The 27335-nt window shown below is 38.9% G+C and overlaps 2 protein-coding genes across 4 annotated transcripts in view; both read left to right on the forward strand.

Annotated features, from left to right (window-relative positions):
• LOC121652567 (guanine nucleotide-binding protein G(q) subunit alpha-like) overlaps positions 1–17522 on the forward strand; it is a 33199-nt gene extending 15677 nt beyond the window's left edge. The window contains exons 2-7 of one of the 2 annotated variants that reach the window (XM_042005396.1): positions 3503–3687; positions 5668–5822; positions 6254–6382; positions 9815–9944; positions 12619–12772; positions 13061–17522. In XM_042005396.1, the coding sequence (XP_041861330.1) occupies positions 3503–3687; positions 5668–5822; positions 6254–6382; positions 9815–9944; positions 12619–12772; positions 13061–13251 (944 nt within the window). In that variant the 3' untranslated portion in view covers positions 13252–17522. Of the gene's footprint in view, positions 1–3502; positions 3688–5667; positions 5823–6253; positions 6383–6893; positions 7023–9814; positions 9945–12618; positions 12773–13060 lie in introns of both variants that reach the window. The other variant, XM_042005397.1, reaches the window with a different exon arrangement.
• Positions 17523–20245: 2723 nt separating this feature from the next.
• tle5 (TLE family member 5, transcriptional modulator) overlaps positions 20246–27335 on the forward strand; it is a 44442-nt gene continuing 37352 nt past the window's right edge. For both annotated transcript variants that reach the window (XM_042006017.1, XM_042006018.1), the window contains exon 1: positions 20246–21145. In XM_042006017.1, the coding sequence (XP_041861951.1) occupies positions 21119–21145 (27 nt within the window). In that variant the 5' untranslated portion in view covers positions 20246–21118. The remainder of the gene's footprint in view (positions 21146–27335) is intronic.

The raw sequence follows: 27335 nt of genomic DNA on the forward strand, positions 1-27335 counted from the left end.
TGCCTCTGTTCGTCCTGGTTGGTCTTGGATATGCCAACTTTATTACTTAGCACAACATGTATTCCATTATCTAACAAATCAGTGAAGTTATGCTTCATAGGCTGTAAAGACACTGTTGGTGTGTGATGCGATGGACTCAATTTATACACACAGTTTTCTAACTTTAATGGTAAATTCAAATCTGCTTTTTAAAAAATCATTTACTAGATAATTTAGTAGATAAACAGATTTCAGGACTTCGTCTCAATCGCCCGCTAAAAAAATATCTCCAAATCAACTCCTCCAGGTTATAAAATTATCCCAGTTCAATATGAATGAGAGGCCTGACGCTTCTTCTGTTTGGAGTATTTTTTTTTTTTTTTCATTTTACTTTGTAAGTGGCTCTCTACCACAATGTGTTTGGGTAAAAAAATGCTTAGTTTGTTTTGTTTTTTTTGTTTTTTTTTTAAACATCATTTTACATGCCAGTTATTAAAGCTGCTAGTTAGTGTTGTAAGTTACTCTGAAGAAACTCTGCTTTGCTGGCTTTCTTCATTCTTCATGACCCAACCAAAATATTGAAGTAAATTGTGAGATTAGATTAATCTTAATTCATTGATGAGGACGTACACACCAGTGAGATGTGATGGTTGCTGTGTTGTGTTCATGATGCAGATAATCCAGAGGTTTGTGTGCAAGTTTCATGGGTTCAGAATGGAATAAAGCCAAGTGATGAACGGTCAAGCTGAAACAATCTGATTCTTGTCAGAAATCTGTACATCTCTATTTTTGTGTGCACTAATTTAAAATTCTTCTCACAAAGAGGCAGTTGACTACCATGTGGCTCTTAACTATGCAACTGTACCATCTGTTTTTGGCCACGCTGGCATCATGGCTCTATAAATGGCATTGTCTCTCTTCCCATCATTTCGATGTTCTTCTTTTTCCCAGAATGAAACATCCTCAAAGCTTTTGAGTGTGGGAAATTTTCCTCCAACACTGGTATCCCCTTGGAAATTAATCTGACTGGTTTTGTAATATACTTTTCCTGTACTGCAACTATAGGACTGATCGTTGTCTTTATAAAAAAATAAAATAAAAAGTTCACTGCCCAGTCTTGTGTCCACTTACTGTCCTATAACCAATAACTAAGATTCTTATTAGCTACAGTTTGGGTTTGATTTATGCTAACTTTATTGTATTAACTGTACCTTCTAAACATCAGCATGTTTTGAGCATGTATGCAGACAGCCATCAGCATATGGTGCAAAACAAATTGCACCTTTTTATTGTCTCACATGAGCATATGTTAAGTTTGACCTGCGAATCAGGAGTTTCATGGAGATTCATGTTATATTCTTTGCTTAAATATTTTGGAGTGTTAAAAGCCTGAAAAAAAAGTAAAAAATATGACAATGGCCACCTAGTAGCTTGCAATCTAGCAAAAAGATCAAATCATGTTTTGGGTAGAATCATGATACAAGAACTGTGCAGCAGTTCTCCAGATAACTTTAGTGCAACTACTATAATCCTGTCACTAGTCGTGCCTTTGGATGAACTTAATGGTGGATTAAAAATGAAAGCATGAACGAAATTGTGTTGAAGGAATTGCAGCAACGCTTTTCCGTATATCCGGTTAATGGTAGGCTGATTGAAATTTTTAAAGTTTTAGTGCAAAATTGATGATCACCACATTCTATTGATGGGCTGGCTGCATGCACACATGCACTGGGGAGCTTAAATGTTCTGGACATGTTCTGGGGCAGTGGCATGTACGATGGAAATGTCTGCAACCCTTGCTTCCTGGAGTTTTTTTTCCATCGATGAATGAAGGCATCAGCAAATATTCTGTAGTATTTGCTGTTGCTGTACCAGTGAGTGTTTATGTACTGGTGAATTTGTCCTTTCCCCTGAATGGTATGCTGCTTTCTTCTCGCTCTCCACTGTTGTGGATCTGTACAGATACACATAGGACTTGCATCAACATAATGACGAGCCGTATGTGCTATGCCTAAAGAAAACAATTTCCATAGCCTACTTTCTCAACTTCTACTACTGCATCAAGTGCTGCTGTCTGTGTGCTCTACACTGCTGTTGCCTTGCACCTCCGCCTGTGCATTTCTAGTTGGTAGATCACATATCCAGCAGAAAGCCTCCCGCTGCGATGAGCTAATATGAATGGAAAATGCGGAAAAAAGGCCGGACCAAATTGCCCGCAGTTGCTCCTACAAATCTCTGTTCATGTGTGAAATGTAAAAAATTAATAAAATCTGTGTTTTTTTTTTTTTTGGTTTTTTTTTTCATGGGAATTGTCAGTTGCAGCTATAGTAAAGAGAAATAGAATAAAATGATGTATGTTAAATTTGAAGAGTGTGTGTTGAACTACAGTGACTCAGACATCAGTGATTGGAGAAGGGATTGAGAGATTAGTGGTGGTGAGCTTGAGCAGGTTTGTAGAGGAAGAAAAATGGAGTGGGGGTAGAAGAGAGGACGATTGCTCTAAAGAGCGAGGTGCATGGTGAAAGTACTGGTTAAGTTTGACTTCTCCCAGCCTTGTCTTTTTAATTATCTTTAGTTTATGGGCACAGTATACACAGTTTGGACTCTTATCCTAAGCCTAGAGTGGTAGTTTGCTCACACAAGATGTCCATGTAAAGATAATGAACCTATGATGGACTCTTGTTGTGTAGAGGCTAAAGTGAGTGTGAGAGAAGGATTTGTGGACTTGTGTAAAGTTCTCTATCTGTGCACTAGCAAGTTTTCTTGTCTTTGACTTGGTCCTTTTGTCTGTTAACGCACACGTGCATAAACACGATAACTGAAACAAAGTTGGGAAAGTGAACTCTGTGCCCCCGAGTCTTTGTTAAGCTGTGCTGAACCATTCAGTCCTCATGTGGTCAGTCAGGCTTCTGTGGTTAACACGGCCAAAACAACCATTGTTCCATCACCCTTCTCAGGGTACAAGAAAGTTATGTCCATGTATTTTTGGCTTTTTGGTTAAACTCTATGTAGAGTTACTTGCACCAAAGACACCAAAACTGCTTTGGCATTGTGGTCCGCATCATTACCGTGGGGGCAGATTTCCCCGTAGCCTTGTGTATAAGCAGCACCAGGATGTGGGTGGACAGCCGAGGTCAGCTGGTTGCAAAGAAACACCCATTCATTATCACAGAGCAGTTGTGTAACATAGGTTTCTTTTGACCAGGACACTGGTGTGCTTAGTTTCTTTTCTTTCTTCTTTCTTTCTTTTCTTTTTTTTTAATTTGCACTTCTGATAATTGTTTACTTTATTCATCAGGTTTTACTTTGCAAACACTTTTATGTGCTGAGTAAAGTTAAAACTCCATCTCCTTTTGAGTTATTTCTAGTTGTAAGCCAACAGTGCAGCCCACAAAAACTTTCTATTTTGTTCCTGGGTCATCGACAGCACAGTGAAAAGACTGCTTGTGTCAGCATTTTCATGCAACTATTTGACCTTTGCTTCAGTGGTTGGCTAACTGCCTGTATCTTGTGTGTGTTGCAGGTACTGGAGAAAGTGGCAAGAGCACTTTCATCAAGCAGATGAGAATAATCCATGGGTCCGGCTACACGGATGAGGATAAGAAGGGCTTTACTAAACTGGTTTACCAGAACATCTTCACCTCAATGCAGGCCATGATCCGCGCTACTGAGACTCTCAAAATACCCTTTAAGTATGAGCAGAACAAGGTGTGTACTGTTATGGGGAATGGGGGTGTTTAAGAAAAGATGTATGTGTGTAACTGGTACTTTGAGGGTTCAACAAGGAAGGAAAAATGATTTCAGTTTGTGTTCTCAGACTTCTTACACTGGCCAGTTTATCTTACATATGTGTATTGCTGTGCAGCCACTGATATAAAATACAGCTTCTTATCATTTTCTACAACTCAAATTTAAATGCCAGACTTGTTTATCTGTCCGTCCGTCACAGTCCTGATGAAGCAGATTAGCGGGTTTTTGTTACCCCCCCCCCCCCTTTTTCTTTTTTTTAACTATTAAATGCTAAATGGTTTTTATTTTCTTCAGCAGATGAAATATTAAAGAGGAGCAAAACTCAAGTGATATCTCATTCATCTCAGATTATGCCATTAGCTTAGAGGCTGGGCTTAAGGTCACGAATTAGATAATTTAGCTTTTACAAAAAAATTGACTAATCGTATGTTTGTTCAGTCCATCACGTGAGTGCACAAATTCATGCAAACATTTAAATACAATGAAAATGTGACAATAAGCATGATTTTAAGTTAATTTGATCTATTGAGCTGTAGCATCTGTTATCAGTGTTACTAATTACCGGCCACTAAAGGTTTCTAAAAAAATAAATAAAAAGGCAGTCAGAAGAAATACAACTGTTTTGATAGCTTGGCCTGGTTGAAAACTTGATTCTGGCTGCAGGGTATCCATTCATTCCTGGTAAGATACTGAGGAGTTGCAGTACAGCTGTCTCCCCACTGTTCTAAATTAATGTGCTGAATCATCCTTTTGTCATTGGTATGTCCCTGTAAATACCTTTAGATTTCGAGTAAATTTAACAATTTAATTTGTCTTTCTCCAATAATTTCACGATAGAAGATTTACAATAACCGTTATATCCGACCCCATAAAAACAAAACAAAAAAAAGAAAATAAAAACAAAGTACATTACAGCATTTCTGTCTGTAAACACTTAGAATTGCTGTTTTCTATTTTCTATTTTTTCTACTTTGTGAAAATTTTCTGTTTTATTTCTGTTTTATACTTTTTTTTAAACTGGCAGATGTTTTACTTTGTTTTAATTTACTGATATTTAAACACATACTTTTTAAAGTGGTCTTATCATGCTGCGTTTTTAATTTCACATTCCCTCTTAAATCATTCCCCTCTTCTCTCTCTGAAAACAAATCCGTTCATTGGCATATAATGTTACTGGCTTTAAATCGAACTCACATGACAGCAGCTTTCTGGCTTATAGCTGAGTGGACTTGAACAAATCTGTTTCCAGGTTGTATATAAAATCTGTCCTGTTTACAGTAGTAGTCAAAGTTCTCTGTTGCTGTTAAACCAAACAGGATGATGGTGACTGCTCTTAAAGCCATTTTGATGTTGATCCAAAAAACACTAACATCTGGCTTTTGAGTGTTATGGGGAAAGTTTTTAATTTGAATTCAGTCCCATGTCAGGGGACTCTGCAGTTGTCGCTGCTATTTACCATCCCTGACCATGACATGCATGAGGACTTCACTCAAAATTACAACACAAACTGCACTGCCTACACGGTCAAAAGCAGTGTATGGTAAGGGATTGTTGCAATCTGCTGCTGCTAGATGTTACTAAGTGACATAAGTGGAAGAATACACTTGAACAAATTGAATATAGTTCTAGTGTCACTGTTCTCTGTTAATCCTGATTATGTAAATCTCTGTGGATGCTTGCATTTATCTGCATAGCAATGACACAGATATACTTTAAAAGATGGAGCCCAATAGAGGCGTATCCTGGAGAATGTACATTTTGCATTAGAGAGTTTTACTAAAATATGGCAGCAATATCAACTTCTAAGAAAAACTGTAGTTTTTTTAAGATCATGGCACATTCACAGACCATCACTTGTCTTTGTAAAAATTTGGCTTAAATAGCAATACAAATGGTAAAGTGTTTTTTTTCTGTTGCTTTGTTGTTTTGTTCTCACAGAATAATGCCCAGCTGGTGCGGGAGGTGGATGTGGAAAAGGTGTCATCATTCGAGCAGCCGTACATTAATGCGATAAAGATGCTGTGGGCTGACCCTGGCATCCAGGAGGCATACGATCGTAGGAGAGAGTACCAGCTCTCCGACTCAACCAAATAGTATGTTTGGGATTTAATCCACTCTGACTGAATATTAATCTACATGTGATTTGTAAAAGCAGACTCGACTTTGTGTCAGTTGTTTTCTGCCAGTTCCAAAATGCATTGCATGAGGAAAGATGCAAGAGATCAAACAGATGTTGGCAGCTTTATGAAATTACTTTAAATAAGATATAGGGGCTAAATTATTTAATTTCAGACTGATGTATCACCTTTTTAAAAAGTTAAGTCTTGTGTTTGAATATTTTAGTTGGTACGTATCAGTATATGTTTGAAATATTCATATTCATAATTCATATTGTGAGTGTTATGACATAAGGTACTTCCTAATCTGTCTTTGGTACCCTCTGGTGCACGAGATCTTTTTATGTTGAGATGTTAGGGTTTGTCTGTTTGTGTATCTGTGTCATATTTTCCCTCCCTCCTTGCAGTTACCTTAATAGTTTAGAACGCATAGCTTCACCAGGGTACGTGCCCACTCAGCAGGACGTGCTGCGGGTCCGAGTGCCCACCACAGGCATCATTGAGTACCCATTTGACCTGGAGAATGTTATCTTCAGGTACTGGTGCCTCTGCTGATGTGACTGGTTGGGTAGCTGCAAAGCAGTTAGTCAGCCAGTTGGAAACCGTCGCCGCCGCTATCCCCATCTACTCTGTGCTGCACAGCAGGCTCAGCACTTTAACAGGTCCCTGGTGGTTTGCTCTCAAAGACTGGCTTCAATGACAGGCTCTAAACCATCTGTCAAAATAAACTACAATCTTTTATTTGGACTCAGGCAGATGCTAAATAATTTTTTTGAGGCCTCTCCTCAAACTTACAAGCATTTAGTACTTCCTCTTTGAGATCTGCCATCAGGGTTGAAGCTGTATTTCTAAGAACACTTGAGGGGTAGTGGTATGCACTGCCACGTAAAACCCTCATAACTCTTGGAAATGGTCTTCTGTGGTTACATCTGGTCTGATGCACTTGCTTTTGGAGGGGTTATGCTTTATCTGCTGTTAAGCTTCACTTTCGATTTCCTCTCTCTCTCTTTCTCTCTCTGTCTCTCTTTTTCTCCTTCCTGTCTCTAGCTATCTAAGTGATCTGGATCGTATTGCTGAACCATCCTATCTACCAACCCAACAGGATGTGCTTAGGGTTCGAATCCCAACCACTGGGATCATAGAATACCCTTTCGACTTGCAAAGCATCATTTTCAGGTAGAAGAAGCAATGCTCTACTTTGACTTCACCCAAACTGTGTATCATATTCTTTCTTAAAACTGTGTTCATTTGATTGATAACATGTCTAATGACCCTGTTTGTGCATATAAACTGTACCCCTGATCCATTCTCTTACATTCAGTTTGCATTGCATTGCAATAAATTTTAAATATGTTAAAAGGAGATAAATTAATTGATTATCTATTATTATCATATATAATTCAAACTTAAGTTCAAAAGAGTCCAGTCTTGCTTTATTCGGCAGTGCCTTGGGTTACCATAGTAACAGCAATTGACAGCTCATCTAGGTTTTCTGGAATATGACAGAAAAGCCACTTAAGTATCTGATTACGTAGCAGCCAAATTATTTTTCTTTTTTTTTTTTTCTTCTTCTTTTTTCATGCTATTATCAACCACAGTCAAATTTCATGCAATGTGTGGTACAGTTGCACAAGACAGCGTAGTAGCCTATAGCTGCTCTGTCTTCTGTTCCCCTTTTGAAAAGTAAATCATTTGAGAAACGAATCCCCAAGATGCCCATTGCATTTTTTTTAGAAGCATGTTTTTAACTTTCATTTTAAGCAAACCTCTGTGACCATCATGTACATTGGCCATCAAGTGAAAATCCACATGTTTACCCAGATGTTCCTTGGTTACGCATCCTAACCCCTTGGATATCCTATTGCTACAGAATACTTGATACGCAGTGCATAATACATATATCTGTTTTTACCTAACTGGTGTTAAATGTAGTGAAATAAAAACAAGTGTACATGAATGAGTCATTGTGAAATGAAATGCATTTAAATGTATATGGATGCTTCATGAGTGTTCTCAGTCTCTCTTTCAGAAATGTTTAAGGACTCATAAAGACAACATTTGTTGATGGTATTCCTTCCTAGTTTACCCGTGTAGCCCAGAGGTGCTGCAGATGATGCAGGACATGTCAGAGACTGTCTTAGAGCCAGCCAGCTATCTGCTTTCCTTCCTCCTTCTCTTGAAAACCGATGAGGCGATAGAGATGGACCCAGGGAACGAGAGTGATTACAGAAGAGTGCAAATCGATAGGAAGCCATCATGTCAGCCTCCTCCTACGCTTGGCAAGGCTAGAAATAACTCCACTTGCAATGAGGCTGTGTTGAAGAGGTTCCCAGCAGCCCTGCTGCAGCGAGCTGATAGGCTCTACGCTGCTAGATTGTGCTGCCGATGGTGAATCACTGAATACTCTCAGTGACATCAGTTTTGCTCCGTTAGGCTGAAAGGATTAATGTGAAGTGGCAATGAATGTGAGGTGTGTTTTACAGGGAGAAGAGCGTAATATTTCAGGTCTCAGTTTAGTGATTAATTAAAATGTTTAGTCACATTCTTGTAATTGCATATGACAAAGACTTGATGCACAATGAGGTGTATCCCAGCTCAATATGTGGATGGTAACTCCACATGTGGGACTGTACAGCCTCTGCCTGCAACTGCCTGGGATGCAGCAGTACAAGGAAGCCTTTCATAGACAAACGTCTCCATTAGACCAGCTTCCTTCTCTTCTAATTGGCTTTTGATGTCACAGAAAATGTAATTTCATTTGGTTTATCCAACATAGTAGAGCTTATGGAACTAAGTAGGTCACTCATCCTTGCTAGAGGGGGAAAAAGAAAGGGCGTCTGATGTGAAGGAGTTTTATTTTAGACTGGCTTCTGGAGGACTTGTATTTATCAATGCCATCCCTTCATCTGGCAGAATCACAGAGTTCACCTTTTAGTTCATGGACATTTAATTGTGAAGTAGTTGAATCATATTAAGTATCAGGTTAAATAGTTTCTGGTAGACTGAGACTGAAAGAAGAGGAAATGTAATTTATCTACAGCTTGATTTTCATTTAATCTTTTATCAGCCTGTTTAGTTAGCATGTGTTCTAATTTTAATTTGACCATAAAAACTCCTCAAAACAAAACAAAAAAAAAGGTTACGATTAATGAAAAAATAAAGAGCCATGATCCACGTCTGCTGCCTGAGAAGCAGCTTTGCAGTCCCTGAAATTTTCTCCGCCCAGACTAAAATGTTTCCCGCTGACTTCTCAATTCTTTTAGTTTTTTTTCTTCCCATCTTGTTCTCTTCTAGACTCTTGTTGGTTCTTGCTTTTAGCACCTTATTACCACTTATGATGGCATTTTTTTAAGATTTGCTTTATGTTACCTGCATGTGCTTTTTCATCTGTTTTGTGGAGATGGCATATTTACTCTTTTTGTAGTTTTACTTGAGCAAATATTTGCACTCTTTGCTTTACTTTGCAGTGTGTTTTGTCATGTTTTCTGTTATATTCATTGTGCAAATAGGATGTATAGTCTAAGCAGCACAAAAGATTAGAAGCAGTTTTTTGTCAGACAATTTTTCCTTTAAATATATTGATTTCTGAGTAGAAAAGCAAGTATGACTAAAGGTTCTTGCTGAAGAGTCATACTCCTGTCCTTATTTGACCCAGATCCTTTGCTGAATCAGTTCAGTGTTTTCTCTGTGGCTGCTCTCCATGAAACTTTTAATAATTTGAATAAACTGTAATAAATGCTATTATAGTAACTTGATCTCAGGCATATTTATCCCCATTTTCTGGAGTTCAAGTTTAATTTAATCAACACTTTAGTAAAAGAAGTTACGTTTCTGATATAGCGATTGAAATGCTTGATTATCTAATCTTTTAATAATGTTGATTTTCAAAACTTAATTTAGAGCTGATTGAAATATCTTGTCTCATACATGAATCTCTGACCTTTGTCATCCCATCATGTTCCCACCAGGATGGTGGATGTAGGGGGTCAGAGGTCAGAAAGGAGGAAGTGGATCCACTGCTTTGAGAACGTCACCTCCATAATGTTTCTGGTGGCCCTCAGCGAGTACGACCAGGTCCTAGTGGAATCGGACAATGAGGTGAGACCTGACTATTAGTCATTTCTGAGGATCAGATTGTGTCCTGCAGCAGTAATGGCGTACATGAATTCCTTTCTTAAATATTGAGTTTAGTTTTATTTGCATGGTGTGCAATAACAACATATAAAACCGTAGGACACTTTGTGAAATAGGGACTTAACAGCTTGAGCCTAGGACATTGGTAAAATAATGAAGAAAAACAGGAAGAGGTGACAGTCAGAACTGGGGTGTGCAATGAGAAACTTGGAGTTGATTATAGGCTATGTTAGTTTATAAACACAATTAGAGCCCAGAGAAGTGCTCAGGGCCTGTAGCTGCAGACCTAAATGATGGTTCAGGGTCACCTGAAGCAGCTTGCACTGTAAGTTGAAGCTTGACCTTTAAATTAACCTCCAGAATCCAGACTTGGAGCTGGAACTGGAGCCTGGTAGATGAAATTAATATTTTATTTAATTTCATTTTATGTAAGAAACCTACCTTTTTATTTTGTTTGTTATATTTTAACATTCTGTGGGCTCTAGTGTCCTTTATTGTTTAGCAGGTAAATAAGAAAGTGGGTCAGGGAGACGTCAGGATTGAACCTTTGCTGGCTGCGTTTATGGGGTGGCTGCTATGCTACGTGAACTAAACACCGCCTATCGAAGCGTTCAGCTCCAACACAAACCAGTTCTTTTTCTCGTCTTTCCATCTGGTCTGTTTGTTCCTGAAGCAAAACATTTCTGTGAGGGTTTAGTCACCATGATGCCGTACATAGTGGAGTCTTTTGCCTCCACTGTTAGTGAAAAGTCTGACAGAAGCAGATGTTAAACTTTCCTGCCTTTGCCTTCCAATAGAAAACGGGCAGCAGAGGCGAGGTGATTACTGCTTGGTAATGATGCAACTAGCTTCAGGCTTAGCTCCCTTCACTTTACCCAGCAGTAGTGAAACAGACATGAGACTCTACTGTAACTAGAAGAACTGTGTGGTGTTTGTTACTAAGGCTTGTAACAAAACATCACCGCTAAAAAGCTCACAGCGACTTTCTTTGCTCCCGGCTTCCCTTCCCTTCCGACGTGCACTGTCGTCAAACCGTCTGACGGTGTGCTCTGCGTCTGTCTATCCCCCCTAGTACTAGTTATTAGTACAGTTTAATACCAACTAATATTTACATTAATAAATGGACTCCTGTTGAGATTTTAGTCTAGCAAATTCATATATTTGCTTAGTCTTAGCAAATACATGAAATGCATGCTAATAGCATTTGTACACTGAGCAAAGTCTAGTGATTTTTACCCAAAATAGGTAAGCAGACTATGTTAAGATGAAATATCAACATATACACAGAAAAATAAGAGCTTCCCGTTGAACAGGTGACTTGTAACATGTTTTGCTTTCACAGCTTTCAGCGTCAACCTTGTTTCGGTTCACTTTTGCAGCACTTGCCAGCAGCACTTTCAAACAGCAGTATTCTTCACCAAAAACAAAGCTGAGCAATACGAAACTGTCAAAGTTAGGATCTGGTTGATAACAGCAACAGTGATGTAGTAACAATGCGAGTGCGGAGTTGTAAAATCCAGTTTTGTAGTTGTGGCAGATTTGCTTAAGCGTGTCCTCATATGCGCAGGCTAATCAGTTCTTCTATCTGCTAATTTTATAGATTTTTGTCCATATTGTTAACTTTGGCTCCTGTAGCTGTTTCAGAAGATTTATAGCTAATAAAGCTAATGTGATCAGCCCCTGCATGCTCTCTGCTCCTTGTTGACAACAAACCCTTTCTCCAACCTGATCATATGATGACTGGGTTTCATAAACCAGACCCAGTTACCAGCTTGACTCACTACATCTGTTGTGCATCACAACTCATCTATGGTCAACAATTTAGCAACATCTGCATATGGCCAGTCTGTGGTGGACTTGACAAATACTACAGATTTGTCTTACTTAAAATGATCTTTTATTTAACTCTTGCTAAATGGTTACCAGGTGACTCTGAGCCAGCCTGAATTTAGGTTTCATGCTGTGCAGAGATGATCCTGCTGTGATGACAGGCTGAAGGATGAGTTGACTCTTTGGACCAGTCAGAGCCTGACAAGATTGTTAAGAAACATCTAGAATTTCATCTAGTCACATATAATGACTCATCAACACTAGACTGGGAGAGTGATGATGGCAAGTAAAGAGGACAAAGACACTTGATAGCAGCCTTCAGTTTAAGTAGCTTCTTTTCTTCTCCTGCATGGTTTGTTTGAAGACGTAAATATTGGAATAGCGTAACTAGAAAGGTTAAACTTCTCTTTATTTTTCCATTTTTTTTTTTTAAACCAGCATGGATTGTTGGTGCCTTGCTCCATGATGCTGTCCACTACTAACAAGCTGATATTTTGTGTCAGAAAAATCCCGTTGTGTCAGTTTTAACAACAAAATGAGAGAAAGTGATGCAAGCAACACAAATTTTAAATAGTTGCACATTTTTGAAGGAAAGTTAATTCATTACTAGGCTTGTCACAATTGATCAATGGCTTAATGGTTGCACGGTCCTCATCCTTTTCTTCCACTTCCATGGCCATCAAGATATTAAGTGTAGTTTTGTTTAGAAAGAAGTTTAAATAGTCCTTTATGCTAAATACTTTATAATCAGTTGTTTTGTGTGTGTGTGTGTTTGGATGTTTTCTTCTCTCATCCTGATCCTTGGTAGAATCGTATGGAGGAGAGTAAAGCTTTGTTCAGGACCATCATCACATATCCATGGTTCCAAAACTCCTCTGTGATCCTGTTCCTCAACAAGAAAGACCTGCTGGAGGAGAAAATCATGTATTCTCACCTGGTTGACTATTTTCCAGAGTTTGATGGTAATTTTTAATTCTGATCACTAAAAAAACATGTAGTTAAGTGTCCTCTTCTTCATTTTTTGTTCCCTTTCATTTTAAGCTTTATTATAGAACCTGTGTTCATAGTTAAATTTAGTTTTAGAGTGACACCTTGTGGTCGTAACGCTGCACCCAAAATACAAAGTTTTTGTTGTTAGTTTTAGGCTCGTTGCAGTACATCATTGTAGTGTTCTTTAACCTAATCTGAGAAATACTGACAGCAGATAATGAAGAGACGACTGAAAATAACCGAGCTGCCCTCTTTTCCAGGTCCCCAGCGGGATGCTCAGGCAGGTCGGGAGTTCATCCTGAAGATGTTTGTAGACTTGAATCCAGACAGTGACAAGATAATCTACTCGCATTTCACCTGTGCCACCGACACAGAGAACATTCGCTTTGTCTTCGCTGCCGTCAAAGACACCATCCTGCAGCTTAACCTCAAAGAGTACAACCTGGTGTGATGGAGAGAGCAAGCCAAACACCGACAACCACACGACCAGACGAGCATTGCTTCATACTTTACCAGACCAACACTATCCATCTTCTACCACTTCTGTCCACGCACTTCCTCGTTTGTTGGTTTGCTCAAGTTTTAATGAATGGTTATCTGTTTTGTGTTATTACTAACTTCTCCCCATGGATCACATTTTAAATCTAACACTGATCTGTCCTCCTGTTTTTGGAGGCTTTGTTTGGCTCCAGTGCTCCTCGTACTCCTGTTTTGGCCCATGGTGTGGCTCTGTTCTACACTACATTATCACTTGTGCTTGTGTGTTTAAGGTGGGTAGAGGGCCTTCTTTGGGTAGACCAAGATTTTATGGACAAAGGGCTCTCTCTCGTACCTATGTGACCCCTGCATGCTCAACACTACCGTATGAGGTGAGGCCGGGCTGCAGACCCCTGGACTCCGCTCACCTGCAAAATGTAACTAATTAGGAAGATGTATGCCCAATGCTGGAGTACAGTGAGGTACTCGGTTCCCCTGGGACTTGAATTGTGTATGTCTTTTTTGTTATGTTTTCTTTTTAATTAATCCTGCCCCAGATCAGAGCACAGAAGCTCTACTGAATGTAAATAAAGTTTTAATGCTGCCCACACAGAGTGAGGGCTTTACAGAGACGATTTAATATTCTCTGTTCACTTTAGATATTTTCAGCAACTTCATGGTTATATTATTAATACTATTGTTTGTTTGTTAAAGCTGAAGATGACTACTCAAAGGAGTGCAAAGGAAGCATCACATTTTTTTTGTTGTCTTGAACTGCCCCTCATTTTAAAATGTTAGCATGCATTTTTTTTTAATACAAAAATTGATATTACACTAGCAGTATTTATACTGTTCATCAGTGTATCATATTGCCAAATTTAAGTCACCGGTGTTTATTTTTTTCTGTAAATACCGTTCTGTTGCCAGTATCATGTTCATCCTTGAAGTGGTTCAGATATTAAGAAAAAAATATTTGGGAATTGGTATCGTCAAATTTAGTGAAACGTTCGTCATGTTGGATCATTCAGATGTTGACTTAATTCACTTTGCGTGGCATTTCTACATGTCATAGATGTCTGAATCACACATGTGATAGTACTGTGATTTTTTTTTTTTTCTTTCTTCAAAATAAATTTTCCCGTGCATAACATGGTAGACCGCTGTACCTAAAATGAAACTTATTACGCTGGCAGTTTCAGCTTCAGTCGCAAGTTGGTCATGATCATTCATATGGCTTTTCTTTGCAGTCGCCTTTATTTCATATTATCAGCCAACATTTAGTAATTAATCAGATTAAGAGCAAAGCGGTCCTTTCTTTTTTAATGTCTCTTTTATCAGTCAGATTTACTTCCTCCCTCGTGTCAGCTCAGTTTTTCAGATCTCTGTGATGGGAGGAGATTTTGTACTGCTGTAAAATATCAAAACTATTTTATGGACAAGTGTTCTATCTTTCTAATACTTCATATATTTAGTTGTTGCAGTTGTTTCAAAGTGCTTGACAAAGGAAACAAGTTTCTGTTACAAGTTTGTGCTTTATGCAAATAGGAAAAAGAAAACTAAAATACTTGGCAGTTAAATATTTACTGTTTAAGGAAGCTTGCGTTTTGGGAAAATTTTAAGGATATGCATTGGCTCTTAGCACCAATCCCATATCGTGCGTCTTGCCTGATAGCTGTCTAACTATTTCATTAGGCTGGTGGTTGATAGATTGCTATTTTTTTTTTTTCACAATGTAATTCAGGTAAGTTTTCATAATTTCATCACAAGGGCTACTCTTAGCAGCTTCAGTAGAAATGAAAGGTCTCTGTGGATGCCATAGAGCTAAAGGTGCAATTAATTTCCAGGAAGGCTGCAAAGCGTAAGGGGGGGGGGGGGGGGGGGGGGGGGTGGTATGTTGACATTCTGTTTAGGATGTTGGCTGCAGATTCAGTGAGGGATGGAGGAATGCAGCAGTCCACAGTGGCCAACGTGATGTTCCTGTGGGAAGTGTGGTCACAGTTTGGCTCTTTGTTCACTTTCTTTTTGCCTTTAGAGGAGAATGGTTGGCTAATGTTAGAAGATGGGTTTCCCCAAGGTGCAGAGGTACATTTATTGTTCTGGCTGTTGCTCTTCTGATGAGCTGTGCCCTGATGTTTTCCACTGTGTGTGTATTGGCCTCTTCATTGGTAGTGTTTCCTTGCTTGGCTGGGACATTTTGACCTTTAGATATACATTATAAGAGCTGTCATGCTTAAATACACGATTTCTTCCCATCCCTCGGTACTTTCTGCTGTTTTTAGTCTTTTTTTTTTTTTTTCTTTGCTAAATGGTTTACATGGCAACATTTCTACCGTGAGGCTTCAAGATCAGCTCAGTTTTAGGGGAATCTGCTGTGTATTGTTCACCTTGATTTCAGTTGCATGTACATAGTGAGATCAACCTTCATGCTTTGTAGTGCAGATGTGCACATTGTTGACAAAGCCATGATGTTTTCACTGTCTGCATCCTGAAACATTTAATGAAGGTGGGACATATATATGTTTTGCAAAGTGCCACATTGTTCTTGCGTTGACATTAAAGATGTTGCAGAGTTATGATCATATGTTTCCAGCATGTTTTATTGGTGCTTTAGCCAAATTTAAATGCCTTTTTTTGGGGAGGGGGGTTGATCCTTGTGATGCTTTTTTTACTTGTGAGTTAATTTTGTGGCTGCTACAGTTGTGGATATTAATGCATACATTAATAAACTGATAGATTTTAGCTTTGTGTGGAAAGAACAGATGCGTTGCACTGCAGGGACAAAAGGTAATTTTTTTTCAATACCCAGTGTGGCTTTCATGAAGCACGTTCTACTCAAGAATTATGGCTGACCACTTAGTGGTACGTGTGGCCTCTTGCGCTTCATTTTTTCCTCTTTCTTTTATTTATTTTTATTTTTATAGATGTCTTGCAAATAGACTTGGGGACCAGTGTTAGGATGAGGCTGTTTTCACTTGATGGTGATTTTCAGTAAGTTTGATCCTCCTCTTAACACAGAGCCAACAGCAAAAGTCACATGGCTACACTACCAGCGATGAGCGCCATCAGCGGAGCAGGGTCAAGTTGTTTTGAATCCTTTCCATTGATTTCCATTGTACTTCCTTTACATTTTGAATGCATTTTAAGTGGTGTTTATACAGCTTAATCCTGTGCTTCTGCGGAGAAGCTGTGTACCAACTTGACCCAGTACTCTGTGGTAGTTTCTTGCAACGTTTGATAAATGTGCTCATAATGATTTTCCAAACAAAGCTTGCAGGAGAAACCTCAGTATTAATATATTTACAGAAAGACTTGCCAAGTAAAGGTACAGAACCAACCGTATTTTGGTGATTAGAAGAGCAAGTGATGGGAGTGAATGAATATGGTGTGTATTCACTTCCACCATTCTCCACTTTTTTTTTCCTTTATTTGATTGGATGTTAGACTTGTGGGTTGACAGCACTGAAACTGCACCACTGTATGGGCCTGCATTCGTGCAACGTAGATGTCCATTCAAGTGTTGTTGGTACTCTATTTGTACACTATTGCTCAAGCTTGAGATCCGCTCTAGTTATAGGGATGGACATATGGTGATTATAATTAAAAGCTAACTTTGCTTCTTGTTTGGTTTCCTTTTGTCAGGTTGACACACCTTAACACATGTATTTAGGACCACTTAAGATGACACTTTTTTCTTTTCTTTTTTTAAGGAGTTAAACATTGTCTAGTGGTGTACAAACTGAAAGTAATGTACGTTTTTTTTTTCTTTTTTATTATTCAAAGTATACCAAATGTAAATTCTGTACATGAGTGTGCCAATCCCCTTTCTTTGTAAAACCAGACTTAACAAGTGCCAATGTTGTGAAAAATCAGAGGATCAGTGAATTCCATGGTCCACTTTTTAAAACAAACACTAAGTATGTGATTAAATAACAGAAAAAAGGACAATTTTATTCTATATTTAAGATTAATGATGAACTGCTGTTTTTAAGATAAGTGTCATTTTAATTGCATGTGTTTGTCAGGTTGGGGGAGGGAGTGGGTGGGTGTGTGAGATACTCTATTCATGCAACGCCCTCAAGAGGGGTCCTAATGGTTATTGATTTACAGTATTTTAGCCATATTTCTCTTTTTGTATGTTTCATTTCAACCACTGTTGCCTGAACCTCATTCAAACATGAAAATGATTTTTACATAGCCTTCTCCTTTAAATGTTTTAAATTGGAATAAAATATGTTCCTATACTCTCCTCTTGCATCCTTGTATATTTTTTGTGTGAAATGATTTTCTTCCATACTGTAAGACTGCTGCATGTTTTTTAAAGGTAGCTGGAAGAAAATGGATGAATAAAATGTTCATCTGAATTAAGACTATCGTGTAAAAGTACAACTATTGCAATTTAAAAATCATAACATTTAAAAAGTTGTGGATTAAAAACATAACATGAATAAAATGATCATTAAAACTGTTAAAAGCCAGATTAAAAATGTAGATATTTGGTTATGAAATCATTCACGCTGTTGCTCTCGGATCTTCAGGTTGGCTGGTCTACAGATGTGAACCATAATAAGAAAAGGATGCCTTACCAAAAGTTTTAGCTATCATTAAAACATTTCCAGAATGCCTCTGAATTTTTGAGGATTCATTGAGTAAAAGCAGATCTGATAAATATTGCAAGTAAGCCGAAACCCCCAATTTATCAGACAGCATTGCTGCTTTGGTCCACAAAGTACAAACCCCAAGACCTGGGTGATCAACAACAATCCTGGAGCTTGAACCCTAGCCACCACACCACAGAAACAACCACACATCCACCCAGAGTGTGGCAGAGGAAGGCCCCAGCCAGAGCCCCCTACAGCCATGATCAGCAGCCACTGACCCCGCCAGGCTCCGGCCAACGATGTGCAAGGCCCAGGGCCCAGGAACCCCACCCAGTGTCTGGCGTGTGATGCAGTGCTGAAAACAAAATGCTGAGGTCATATGATGCTCCAGGCTAGAAGAGAGAAAAAGAAGCTGTGAAATGCAGTTTCTCAGCCCTGGGATGCTACAGGGCAATAATGGCTCTTGTAATGTACATAATGAATGTTAGTGTACTACCAAAACGAGTCAGAAGCACAGAGTTTTAAGTTAAGAAACTTATGTGGCCATAGTTGATATATTCTCTTCTTTGGAAGAAGAGAATATTACAAAATAATGCAGAGGCAGCTGCAAGATATACTTAGAAAAAGTTGTTGATATATTGAATGTACTTAAATATAAATGATCCATCAGGATAAGATTCAGGGGTAATGAGATATGATTGGTTTATGTTTCTTCTGAAACTACTGATATTGTTCTCACTGACTGTTTTCTCTCCATAAATGATGTGGGCACAGACTTAAGAGTAGTCTCTAACCTATAACAGCACTCAGGTTGCAGGTTGACATTAAATGACAAAGTCATGCAAATTAAAACATTTAATATGTTAATAGGGCAAAAATTTTGTCATCAAGGAAGAATCTTTATTGATGTTATTTAGGAAGTTTAATGAGAGAAAATTTCAATCCATATAAAATAAAATCATTAATAGATGCAACAACAATCTCTTAAGTGATAATGATTTTTGCACGTGTACCTGAACCTAAGTGGTGATTCCCAAATGAAAAATCTCCAAATTTTAATGTAGCATACATGTTTCAAGCAGGTCTCAGTCTTAACTTTTTTATATTTGTACAGCTTTGTTTGATAAAACATCGTTTTCTCATTGGCTCTGAGGCCAGACCCAGAATTGTAACTTCAGGGTGTTTTTGTGCTCAAACTCTAGGATCAGCTTCTGAAATAAAATATTTCAAGCATTCAAGGAATCTTTATTATCCCGTGAGGACAACTTATTGTACAGCCATCAGTAAAAACAATCAGTCACAAACACACAAATAACACAACATATTTAAAAGGACTATAAAAGAAAATAATAAATTTAAAAAAAAAATTGTACATGTCAAATCCTTAAGATAAAATGTTTAACATATCTGTCCACTGTGTGTTAAATAAAACACAGGTAAATGAGTTTCAGCATGAAAATACTTAAAAAAAAAAAAAGATTCAGGGCTAATGAGATGTGTTTAAAATAATTTAATCACTTAACAAATGTGTTATTTTAACAATACTGACTTTCTAATTAGCAGATTCTGCTTTAAGGGTGTAAAGTAATTATTCCAGGTAAGGATCATTTTTCCTCCTTTTTTCTTTTCTCCATCTGCTCCGCTCTCTGCTAGATTTAGCTGTTCTTAGCCAAATGTTCAACATGAAGTACAGCATCTTCACATACTCAATTACTTACAGGACTCATATGATCTTTTTCATAACGTACATTTTACTCTGCATTCTCATTTCTTTCAAATTGGGTTTTAGGGGGAAATAAATATTAATAATGACAAAAAAGCAGTTATGTATTAAGGCTACAAGTATATCGTATAAACTTATGTATAAATGTTCTTTCCATTCAGCTGATAAAAGCATTTTTCATTTAATTTAAAGTATCTTCTGGTTAAGTTGTCACTTTTGATATGGCTTAATTGAACATTATTTAACATAGAAATCAAGTCAAGTCTAAAGCCTGTCTGTGATTTTTGTTGATGTATTTTTATCTATTTAAAATGCTGAGAGTAGAAGACGGTTTTTCTTCTGCTCTCACACTGCATTGCATATCTAGATCAGTACTGCCAATTAGCCGTCTGACTTCCAGCACCTGTATAGCCCTAAAATCATTTTGACATATTACCCTGGTTAAACACTGTTACAGCCATACAAAGCAACAGGTTATGATAGATATGATTTGTCTGTCATTAGGCTGGCTGTGAGCCTGTGTGCTGACCTGTCCACGCGGGGCGCTGCTTGCTCAGACATCAGCCTGCTCGCGATGCGGTAGATCCGTGGTGTGTTGATCTGCTCGCCGCTAATCTAGCCGCTGTGTTTCTATGTGGGGCGTTCAACACGGCGGCTTCGCGTCTACCCACCAGCTCCAGGAACGGACTGACTTTCTGGCTTCACCACCACTGCTAAATCCACTGATTATTATCCAGCACTGCTCGGTTCAAGGGGATAAACACCGAGAGTTTAACTCAAGCCGGCGAACGTAGAGGTTTTAAAACTGATCCGCCGTCTCAGCGAAATCGTGATTTATGTTTCACGGATAAATTGTTGCCGTTGGGCGAAACTGGATTCAACTTCAACGAACCCGCAGACATTTTGTTATTTCTCAGCATTACATGGTATTATCCCCATTCCTTCAACAGAGCGGTCGCAAGTGGTCTAGCAGAGCGAACGGAGGCTTTGAAGGACCAAACACAAGGAGAGAGTAGAAACATTACCCTCGGCTCGTTAGCTCCATCCAGACGCCTCTGTGTGTACATAACGTTATTAATTTACTTGCGTTGAGCTCGCGCTGCCGCCGCTTGAGCGTTCAGGCGGAAAGCTCGCAACAGCGATGAATCATTTTGACTGACAGCTTTGGGAGCATTAGCTAGCTTAGCCAGAGACGAACCAGCACCGATGCTGGTTTCCTGTTTACAGACACAGTAAATACGAAGTCGGGACAGGTACAACTGAATGGTCTTGCATCAGCCAGATAACACACTGGCTTATTTGTCTCTCTAACGGCCGCAAAGTGCATCACTTATATTCGGCTTAATTTTTTATTTTATTTTACATTTTATTTTTTGAGCTTGTCATCCTGCTAACCCTGGACAGCTCCTGTGCAAGGCAGGGCTAGCTTTGGACAAAGGAGCAGCACAAGGGGGAAATATAAACACTGGGCACATAGTTTATCGTGTTTGTGGAAGGACAGCAACAAACAAGGAATTGACATGATGTTTCCACAATCAAGACACTCAGTAAGTAGTTTTTAATTTTAATTTGTTAGACACAGCAGTTCGGTGTAGTAAGTGCTTACACAGGCAAATTAGTTAAACAGGGAATTATGCAAGCAACTTGTTTGGTGTAAATAGATTTGCATAGTAGACATTCTAGTTTATATTTGTTGGCATTGTTTATTTCTGGTAAATTCAGTCGGATTGGGGATTATGAAGACTATTAAAACATTTGTATTTGGCTGAAAACTGTTAAACCTCCTGCAAGATGATGGCATTAAACTATGCATCCAAATAAAACCCCTATAATGAATTTCTTTCACAATTGACTTCCATATGCGTTGACATGCTTCCGTCAGTCGTTTACTTTTGGTTTAATTTCCAATAGTGGATATTTACCAAAGAGAAAATAAACAAATAATGTCCACTGGAAATTAACTATAGACGGTTACATGCAGGTGGTTGTTTTTATGGCTGGAAAATGCGCACATTTCTGTTCCCCTAAATCGCAGGTTTCCATGGTAACAGAAACTCAGTCCAGGGCATGCATTCATCAGTAATGTGGGCTCTGAGCCCATTGGTCAGACACTCATGTTTAAAGACTAGCAGAACTGTGCCACTTGTCACAAGAGAACTATCCAGTTGTGTCAGAGCCACAATTCCATAAATCAGACTTAAGTTGATTAATTGATGGTTTTGGCTAGTAACCTAGCTTAGAATTAGAATGGTGGCTTTTCCCCATCTATGAAGAAACCTACCCCCATTTTCATTTAGTTGGTTGTTTTGTGTTTTTTTTTCTCGCTATTATTGTTATAGTGTCTGATCTCTGTAAAACAGGTGTAAAAAAATAAACATAACATGAAGTATTTGTGCAGACAACACAGACTAAAAACATGATGGCAAGATTACTTACATTTTATGAATTACCCTCTCTTTCTTCTTCTTATTTATTTCCCATCATTAGTTTTATTACAGTACAAAGAGTAGGGGTTGTTTGCTGAGGCCAGAACCTAAATGTCTTGTGACATGAATGCTTTTTCCCTTTGGCAGTCAGTATGTGTGACAGCATGATTGAGCTGCTCTGTGCTGCTGTTGCTGATTTGGGTTTTCAGATGAGGAAAAAAGACTTGAGGGTATTTGGGAACATCTCGTTACAGTTTTGCTTCAGCCAGTGAGACACAAATGTAAGCTATCTGACCAGAAAATAATGAGCAAAGGATCTGAACTTGCTTGAATTTGTCAGGTTAAGATTCAGCAACATAATGAGCCCAAAATAATTATGTGAGCTAACTATCTGAATGTACGAAATGAGCAGGTTTTTTCCATCAGCAGAAGCAGAGGCAAACTCCAAGATCACAGCCTAAGACTAATTGCAATTTCTCAATTGCCATTGAGAAATTGTGGTTCAGGAAGCATGAAACATTATTTCTATACATGGAAATAATCAGGTATCGATCCGATATTATTTGTATGTACTTGTACTCAATATTGATAAAAATGTTCCCATACTATAGAACCTGATACCAACGTTGGCTGTTAAAATTAACATGTTAACGCAAAGAAATGTATCAGTGGAATTAACACAGTAATTTCTTTTACACATAACCTTATTAACCTTGCTGTTTAAAAAAAAAAAAAAAACAAAATTTGGCATTATCTTGATGATAGAAGCTGATTTTGGGCATAAAGGTGCCCAAATTGACCAAAAACCACTTTATCCTCCTCATTGGATGGCCGCAGGATGACCAGTTTGATAAATCACACAATTAACCTCTCACTCATCGCATCTGGCATTTTGGTCCACTCTCCTTACCAGTGAACTGTAATGGTATTTATTAGTACTCATACTGGTACTCAGTATCAGCAAGTACTCAAATGTAAGTACTTGTACTCAGTTTGAAAAAATATGGTATTAGTGCATCCCTAATGAAAGCAAAAGATGTTTTTTTGCCTTAGCCAGGAAGTTCAGAAACACATTTTAAGGATTTCTAATTTTCATGATTTTGATTTTGGTTATATAAATGTTGTTTATATAAACATGTTGCCCGGGTTCATGGTCCATGTTACAAGAATTTCAGTGTTATCACATAAAGTCATATCAATTATTTCTGATGGTGACACTGAATGCATACATGGAGCAAAGTAACGTATATTTGCCTTTGTTATGTAACAGAATTGCGTATCAAAGCATTACAGAGGAAGAGGCTGATCAGCAACGAGACAAACAGCATCGTTTTTAGTTTTGTTTATAGACTGGCTCCCCACTTTGTGTTGAAAGGGTGGCGGCGTTGCCTCCTAATGGGAAAAGACTTCAGCCAACTATTCCATGGTGAGAGCGGCTGGAAACGCCTACTTAAATTTTATTGTTGAAATCCAGTTGACTGCTGTTGTGCTGCTTGGTTTGACTATTAAGATGCCAGAGCACAGGTTTAAAAAAAACAAAAACGGGGTTTGGGAACTGCTTCAGCTGTAACTGACTACAACCAGTCACATCAAAGAACTCAAAATACGCCAGGTTTCTAACCCCCTTTCACCTTCACTGTGCCTTTACACTTCAATATACTGTACAAACATACATATCTTTCATCTTCAAATCCCTACCCACAGCTGCTGTCACAGGGGTCCAGTGATGGGAAGAAAGTGTGACACCCATACAGAGGCGAGAGTCACAGATAAGGAGCTGGAGGATGAGTAACGGCACTGCCTCGTAATGACAGATGATGGATCTCTCAAGCTCACTCAGTCCTCACCGAATCAGCGTTTCTATTTATATTCCTTTGCTCACAACTTGGGGAGCATTAGCATTAAAGTTCTTCTACAATACATTTACACAATAGATTTACAAACTTTTAGAGTCCTCTCATGTCAGATAGCTTTTATTTTTACAGCAGCTGTGGACACTTAGGGGAAGCAGAGTTGATGGTGATTTGTGTAAAATTAAATAAAAGACTCTTCTATATTCTATATAAATCTGAAATGCTGCTGTCTTTTCTGAAGCATGGAAGAGAAGGGCTTTAATGTCAAGAAATCTGATTTTAGCTATTTTATATTTAGCTGAATTATGGAAACTCTTTCAGGGATGTTTTTAGTGAACAAAAGTGTCTATTCTAAGGTAGGTACTTCTGAATAACTTCTGACGTTTATTCAGTAGGTTTTGGTGCCCTTTTTAAACTTTGTATAAATTCCAGTTTTAAAAAGTAGAAGCCTGTTGGTAACGAGAAAAAGCGACTGTTTTCTCAAAAAAAAAAAAATGTTTGCAGCTTCATTTGGTTTGGTTTGCTTTCACATTGCACTTTACTAAAGTGGACCAAACCTTCTCAACCATGTCACGCAGTTCCAACAGCTGCTCGCTAAGGGCGATATTCCTTGAAACAACCAATGACCAATAAGAAAAGACGCAGGATAAAGAAGAATACCTTATCGATTGTCCAGGGATTAAAACTGATGTCCTTCCACTTCAGCCAACTCTTTCACCTCTGTTTTCATACATGTACATTGAAGAATAATTGGAAACCAGGTTCAGAGTTTTTCACTTACTTTGCAGGGGAGATTGTGTAAGGTGGATTCTTACAACTACCAACTAAAGCAAAAACAAAATGTTATTTTTCTCTCCCAACCCTGCTTTGGGAGTTCTTGCAGCTTGTTCTCAACCTATCATCCAGGCAGAACGCTTTCCTTGTTGTCTGAAAATGATTCTATGATTTGACTGGTTGGAAAATTAAAGAGGGTGCGATTAATGCGGAAAAGCACAAAGCAGAAAGTTGTCTTTTTCGCTGTTCTGCTGATGTGAAAGATTCAACAAAATTGAACAGATAGTTTTAATGAACAGCTGGTCAAGGTGGTGAAGAAGTATGAAAATACTCGTGGCATATAAAAACACGGACACCACCCTGCGCAAATCGCAGATGAAAATTCTCATAAAGTATGGAAACACCGGTCCAAAACTTACTTTATTCTTGTCACCTCCAGACCAAGGACAAGGCTTTAGAAGAGTATATAATATGCCTTAGATGGCTTTTTCTCAGGTTGCTTTGATATCGTAGATCGGAACATCATAGATGGTCCCCTGACGCTGGGAAAGCCCTTTCCCCGATGTAGGAATGTATAAAGACCCTATAAAGGAAGCTCTGTGAACTACAACTGTCAGTTGTGCAGGCCTCCTGGCAATAGTTATATGAAATATGACAAGATTTCTGTTGTCAGAAATCTCCTGAAGGTGGCGTGGCACCTTGGTGGAATTCATAGGAGACAGAAAAGGTCTGTGAAGACTGCTGTGGAATTTGCAGTGTTTTGTTAAAGGCGTTTTACTGAATGAGGCTCCCTACCTTTCCATGATATTGACAGATTTTGTGTTGCCATGTATTTTGCATGTATGTGGACATAAGGCTAAAATGTACAAGCAATTGGAAGGCAGAAAGAAGTACATCATAACGACTGTTATCAGTGCGCTTGGTCACCGTGAATTCAGATGAATATCTGCTTTGTTTATGCATGGGCTCACTGTCATTTCCCCCGTTTGTTACTAGGGAGCTGGCTGGGTAAACTCAACAATAAATATGAACCAAACGATTCTGACATTGGTGTTTTCACATCCAGCCCCTCTAGAAGATTTATTTAACAAAAAGTATTTATTTTCTTACAAAGCAAACCCTTTCACAGAAGTGGCAGTGATTTAGTGTCTTTCAGATAGTCTAGACAACTTACATTTGCAAGCTTTTGCAGGGATTTGTGCACCTTTTTTTTTCTCAGTGGGCACATTTTAATTCCCCCTTGCATGTTGTGGGCACAGTTCATTGGTTTAAGAGGAAAAAAGCCTAATTTGATCGTGGCACAGTGCCTGACCCAGTTGACAGCATTTGCCATATTGTTTGGGTGTTGATTAATCCTAATGCAGCTCCAACAAAGCTGGCTGTGGCGTGAAAGTGGAACAACAGAAAGGCTCGGTGCCAGAGCCGGGGTGTAGCACGAGTAATGTGGAGGGGAAATCTCTCAAGTCCCTTGAGCTCATGCTCGACAGCAGAGATGGCCACAGGTTGTAGGCACACACACATCCCCCTCCTCCTCCTTGTCTCCCTTTATCATGCGTTTCCTCCCAGATCTGATGTGGTGGTGGGAGGGTCAGGGGCAGAGGGTGCACAGGCATTATTAAGCCCACTTGAATTAACAGAACAGCCCCCAGCCTTTCCTCTAAAGCCTCCAGCTGGGGGGGAGCTTAATCCCCATGGTCCCCTGTCTCGCCCATTAAACAAACTCCCCCCGCCCCTGCTCCATCGCTCTGCTGCACACATACACACACTTTTCTGTGTGTTTGTGTGTGTTAGTAACAAACCTGGCAGTGTTTCTGTTGATTGAAGGTACTGGACATTAGTGTGCACACACATAGAGAAGAAAACATCAGAAAACAACAGAATACCCAAATAAAAACTGTTGCTCTCCTCTCATCTGGTAAATGCTCTTGTACATGCGTAAGAATAAAAGGATTTTTTTCCCCTCATACATCAATAACCAAGAGCACACACACTCACACACACACAGACACACACACAGACATTCTTACCAGCCTCAAGGGTCTTATCTGCTTTTTGTATCTGGGGAACAAATTGAATGTGGGGCTTGACACACGCGGGCCAGCAGATGTCTGGGTCGTTGAGGTTAGGCCAGCTGATTAGCATGACAAACACCCCCCCACCAACACCCCCACCCCCACCCCCAAAACGACCAACCAACCTGCAGGAGGCCATGCTCAAGAGTGGTTGAGTTGAGGCCAGGGGTCACAGGTGATGTTGATTTTTGTGAAGGGCGTTATTGTAAAAATGCTGTGGCATGGGGAGAAAGAGAGGGTCGTAGACTGGTGCAGCCCCTCTCTTGTTGAACACAAACACACAGATTTGGATTCAAGTAGCCACAGAAGATGCATCTGATTATGTTTTTAAACTATTGGTGGGTGATCTGATTATCTTAACACTATGGATGATTTTTATTTGGCATGAAGTCTGCATTTCACTTTTCAGTCATTAAGTAAATAAACAAATAATGTCACTGTCTAAACTGGGATGTATTGCACTGATGAAGTCTCTTTATTGCTCCACAGAAATACACATTAAAATAAAACAAAGCCCAAGTTATTGTTAAAAGGATGTCACATTTATAGATTTGTTTGATGCGATTATTGTCAGAGAAATTTCCCGACAGTATGCATGAGTAAAATCAGATC

This window comes from Melanotaenia boesemani, chromosome 14 (genome assembly GCF_017639745.1).
Source record: "Melanotaenia boesemani isolate fMelBoe1 chromosome 14, fMelBoe1.pri, whole genome shotgun sequence".
Lineage (NCBI taxonomy): Eukaryota > Metazoa > Chordata > Actinopteri > Atheriniformes > Melanotaeniidae > Melanotaenia > Melanotaenia boesemani.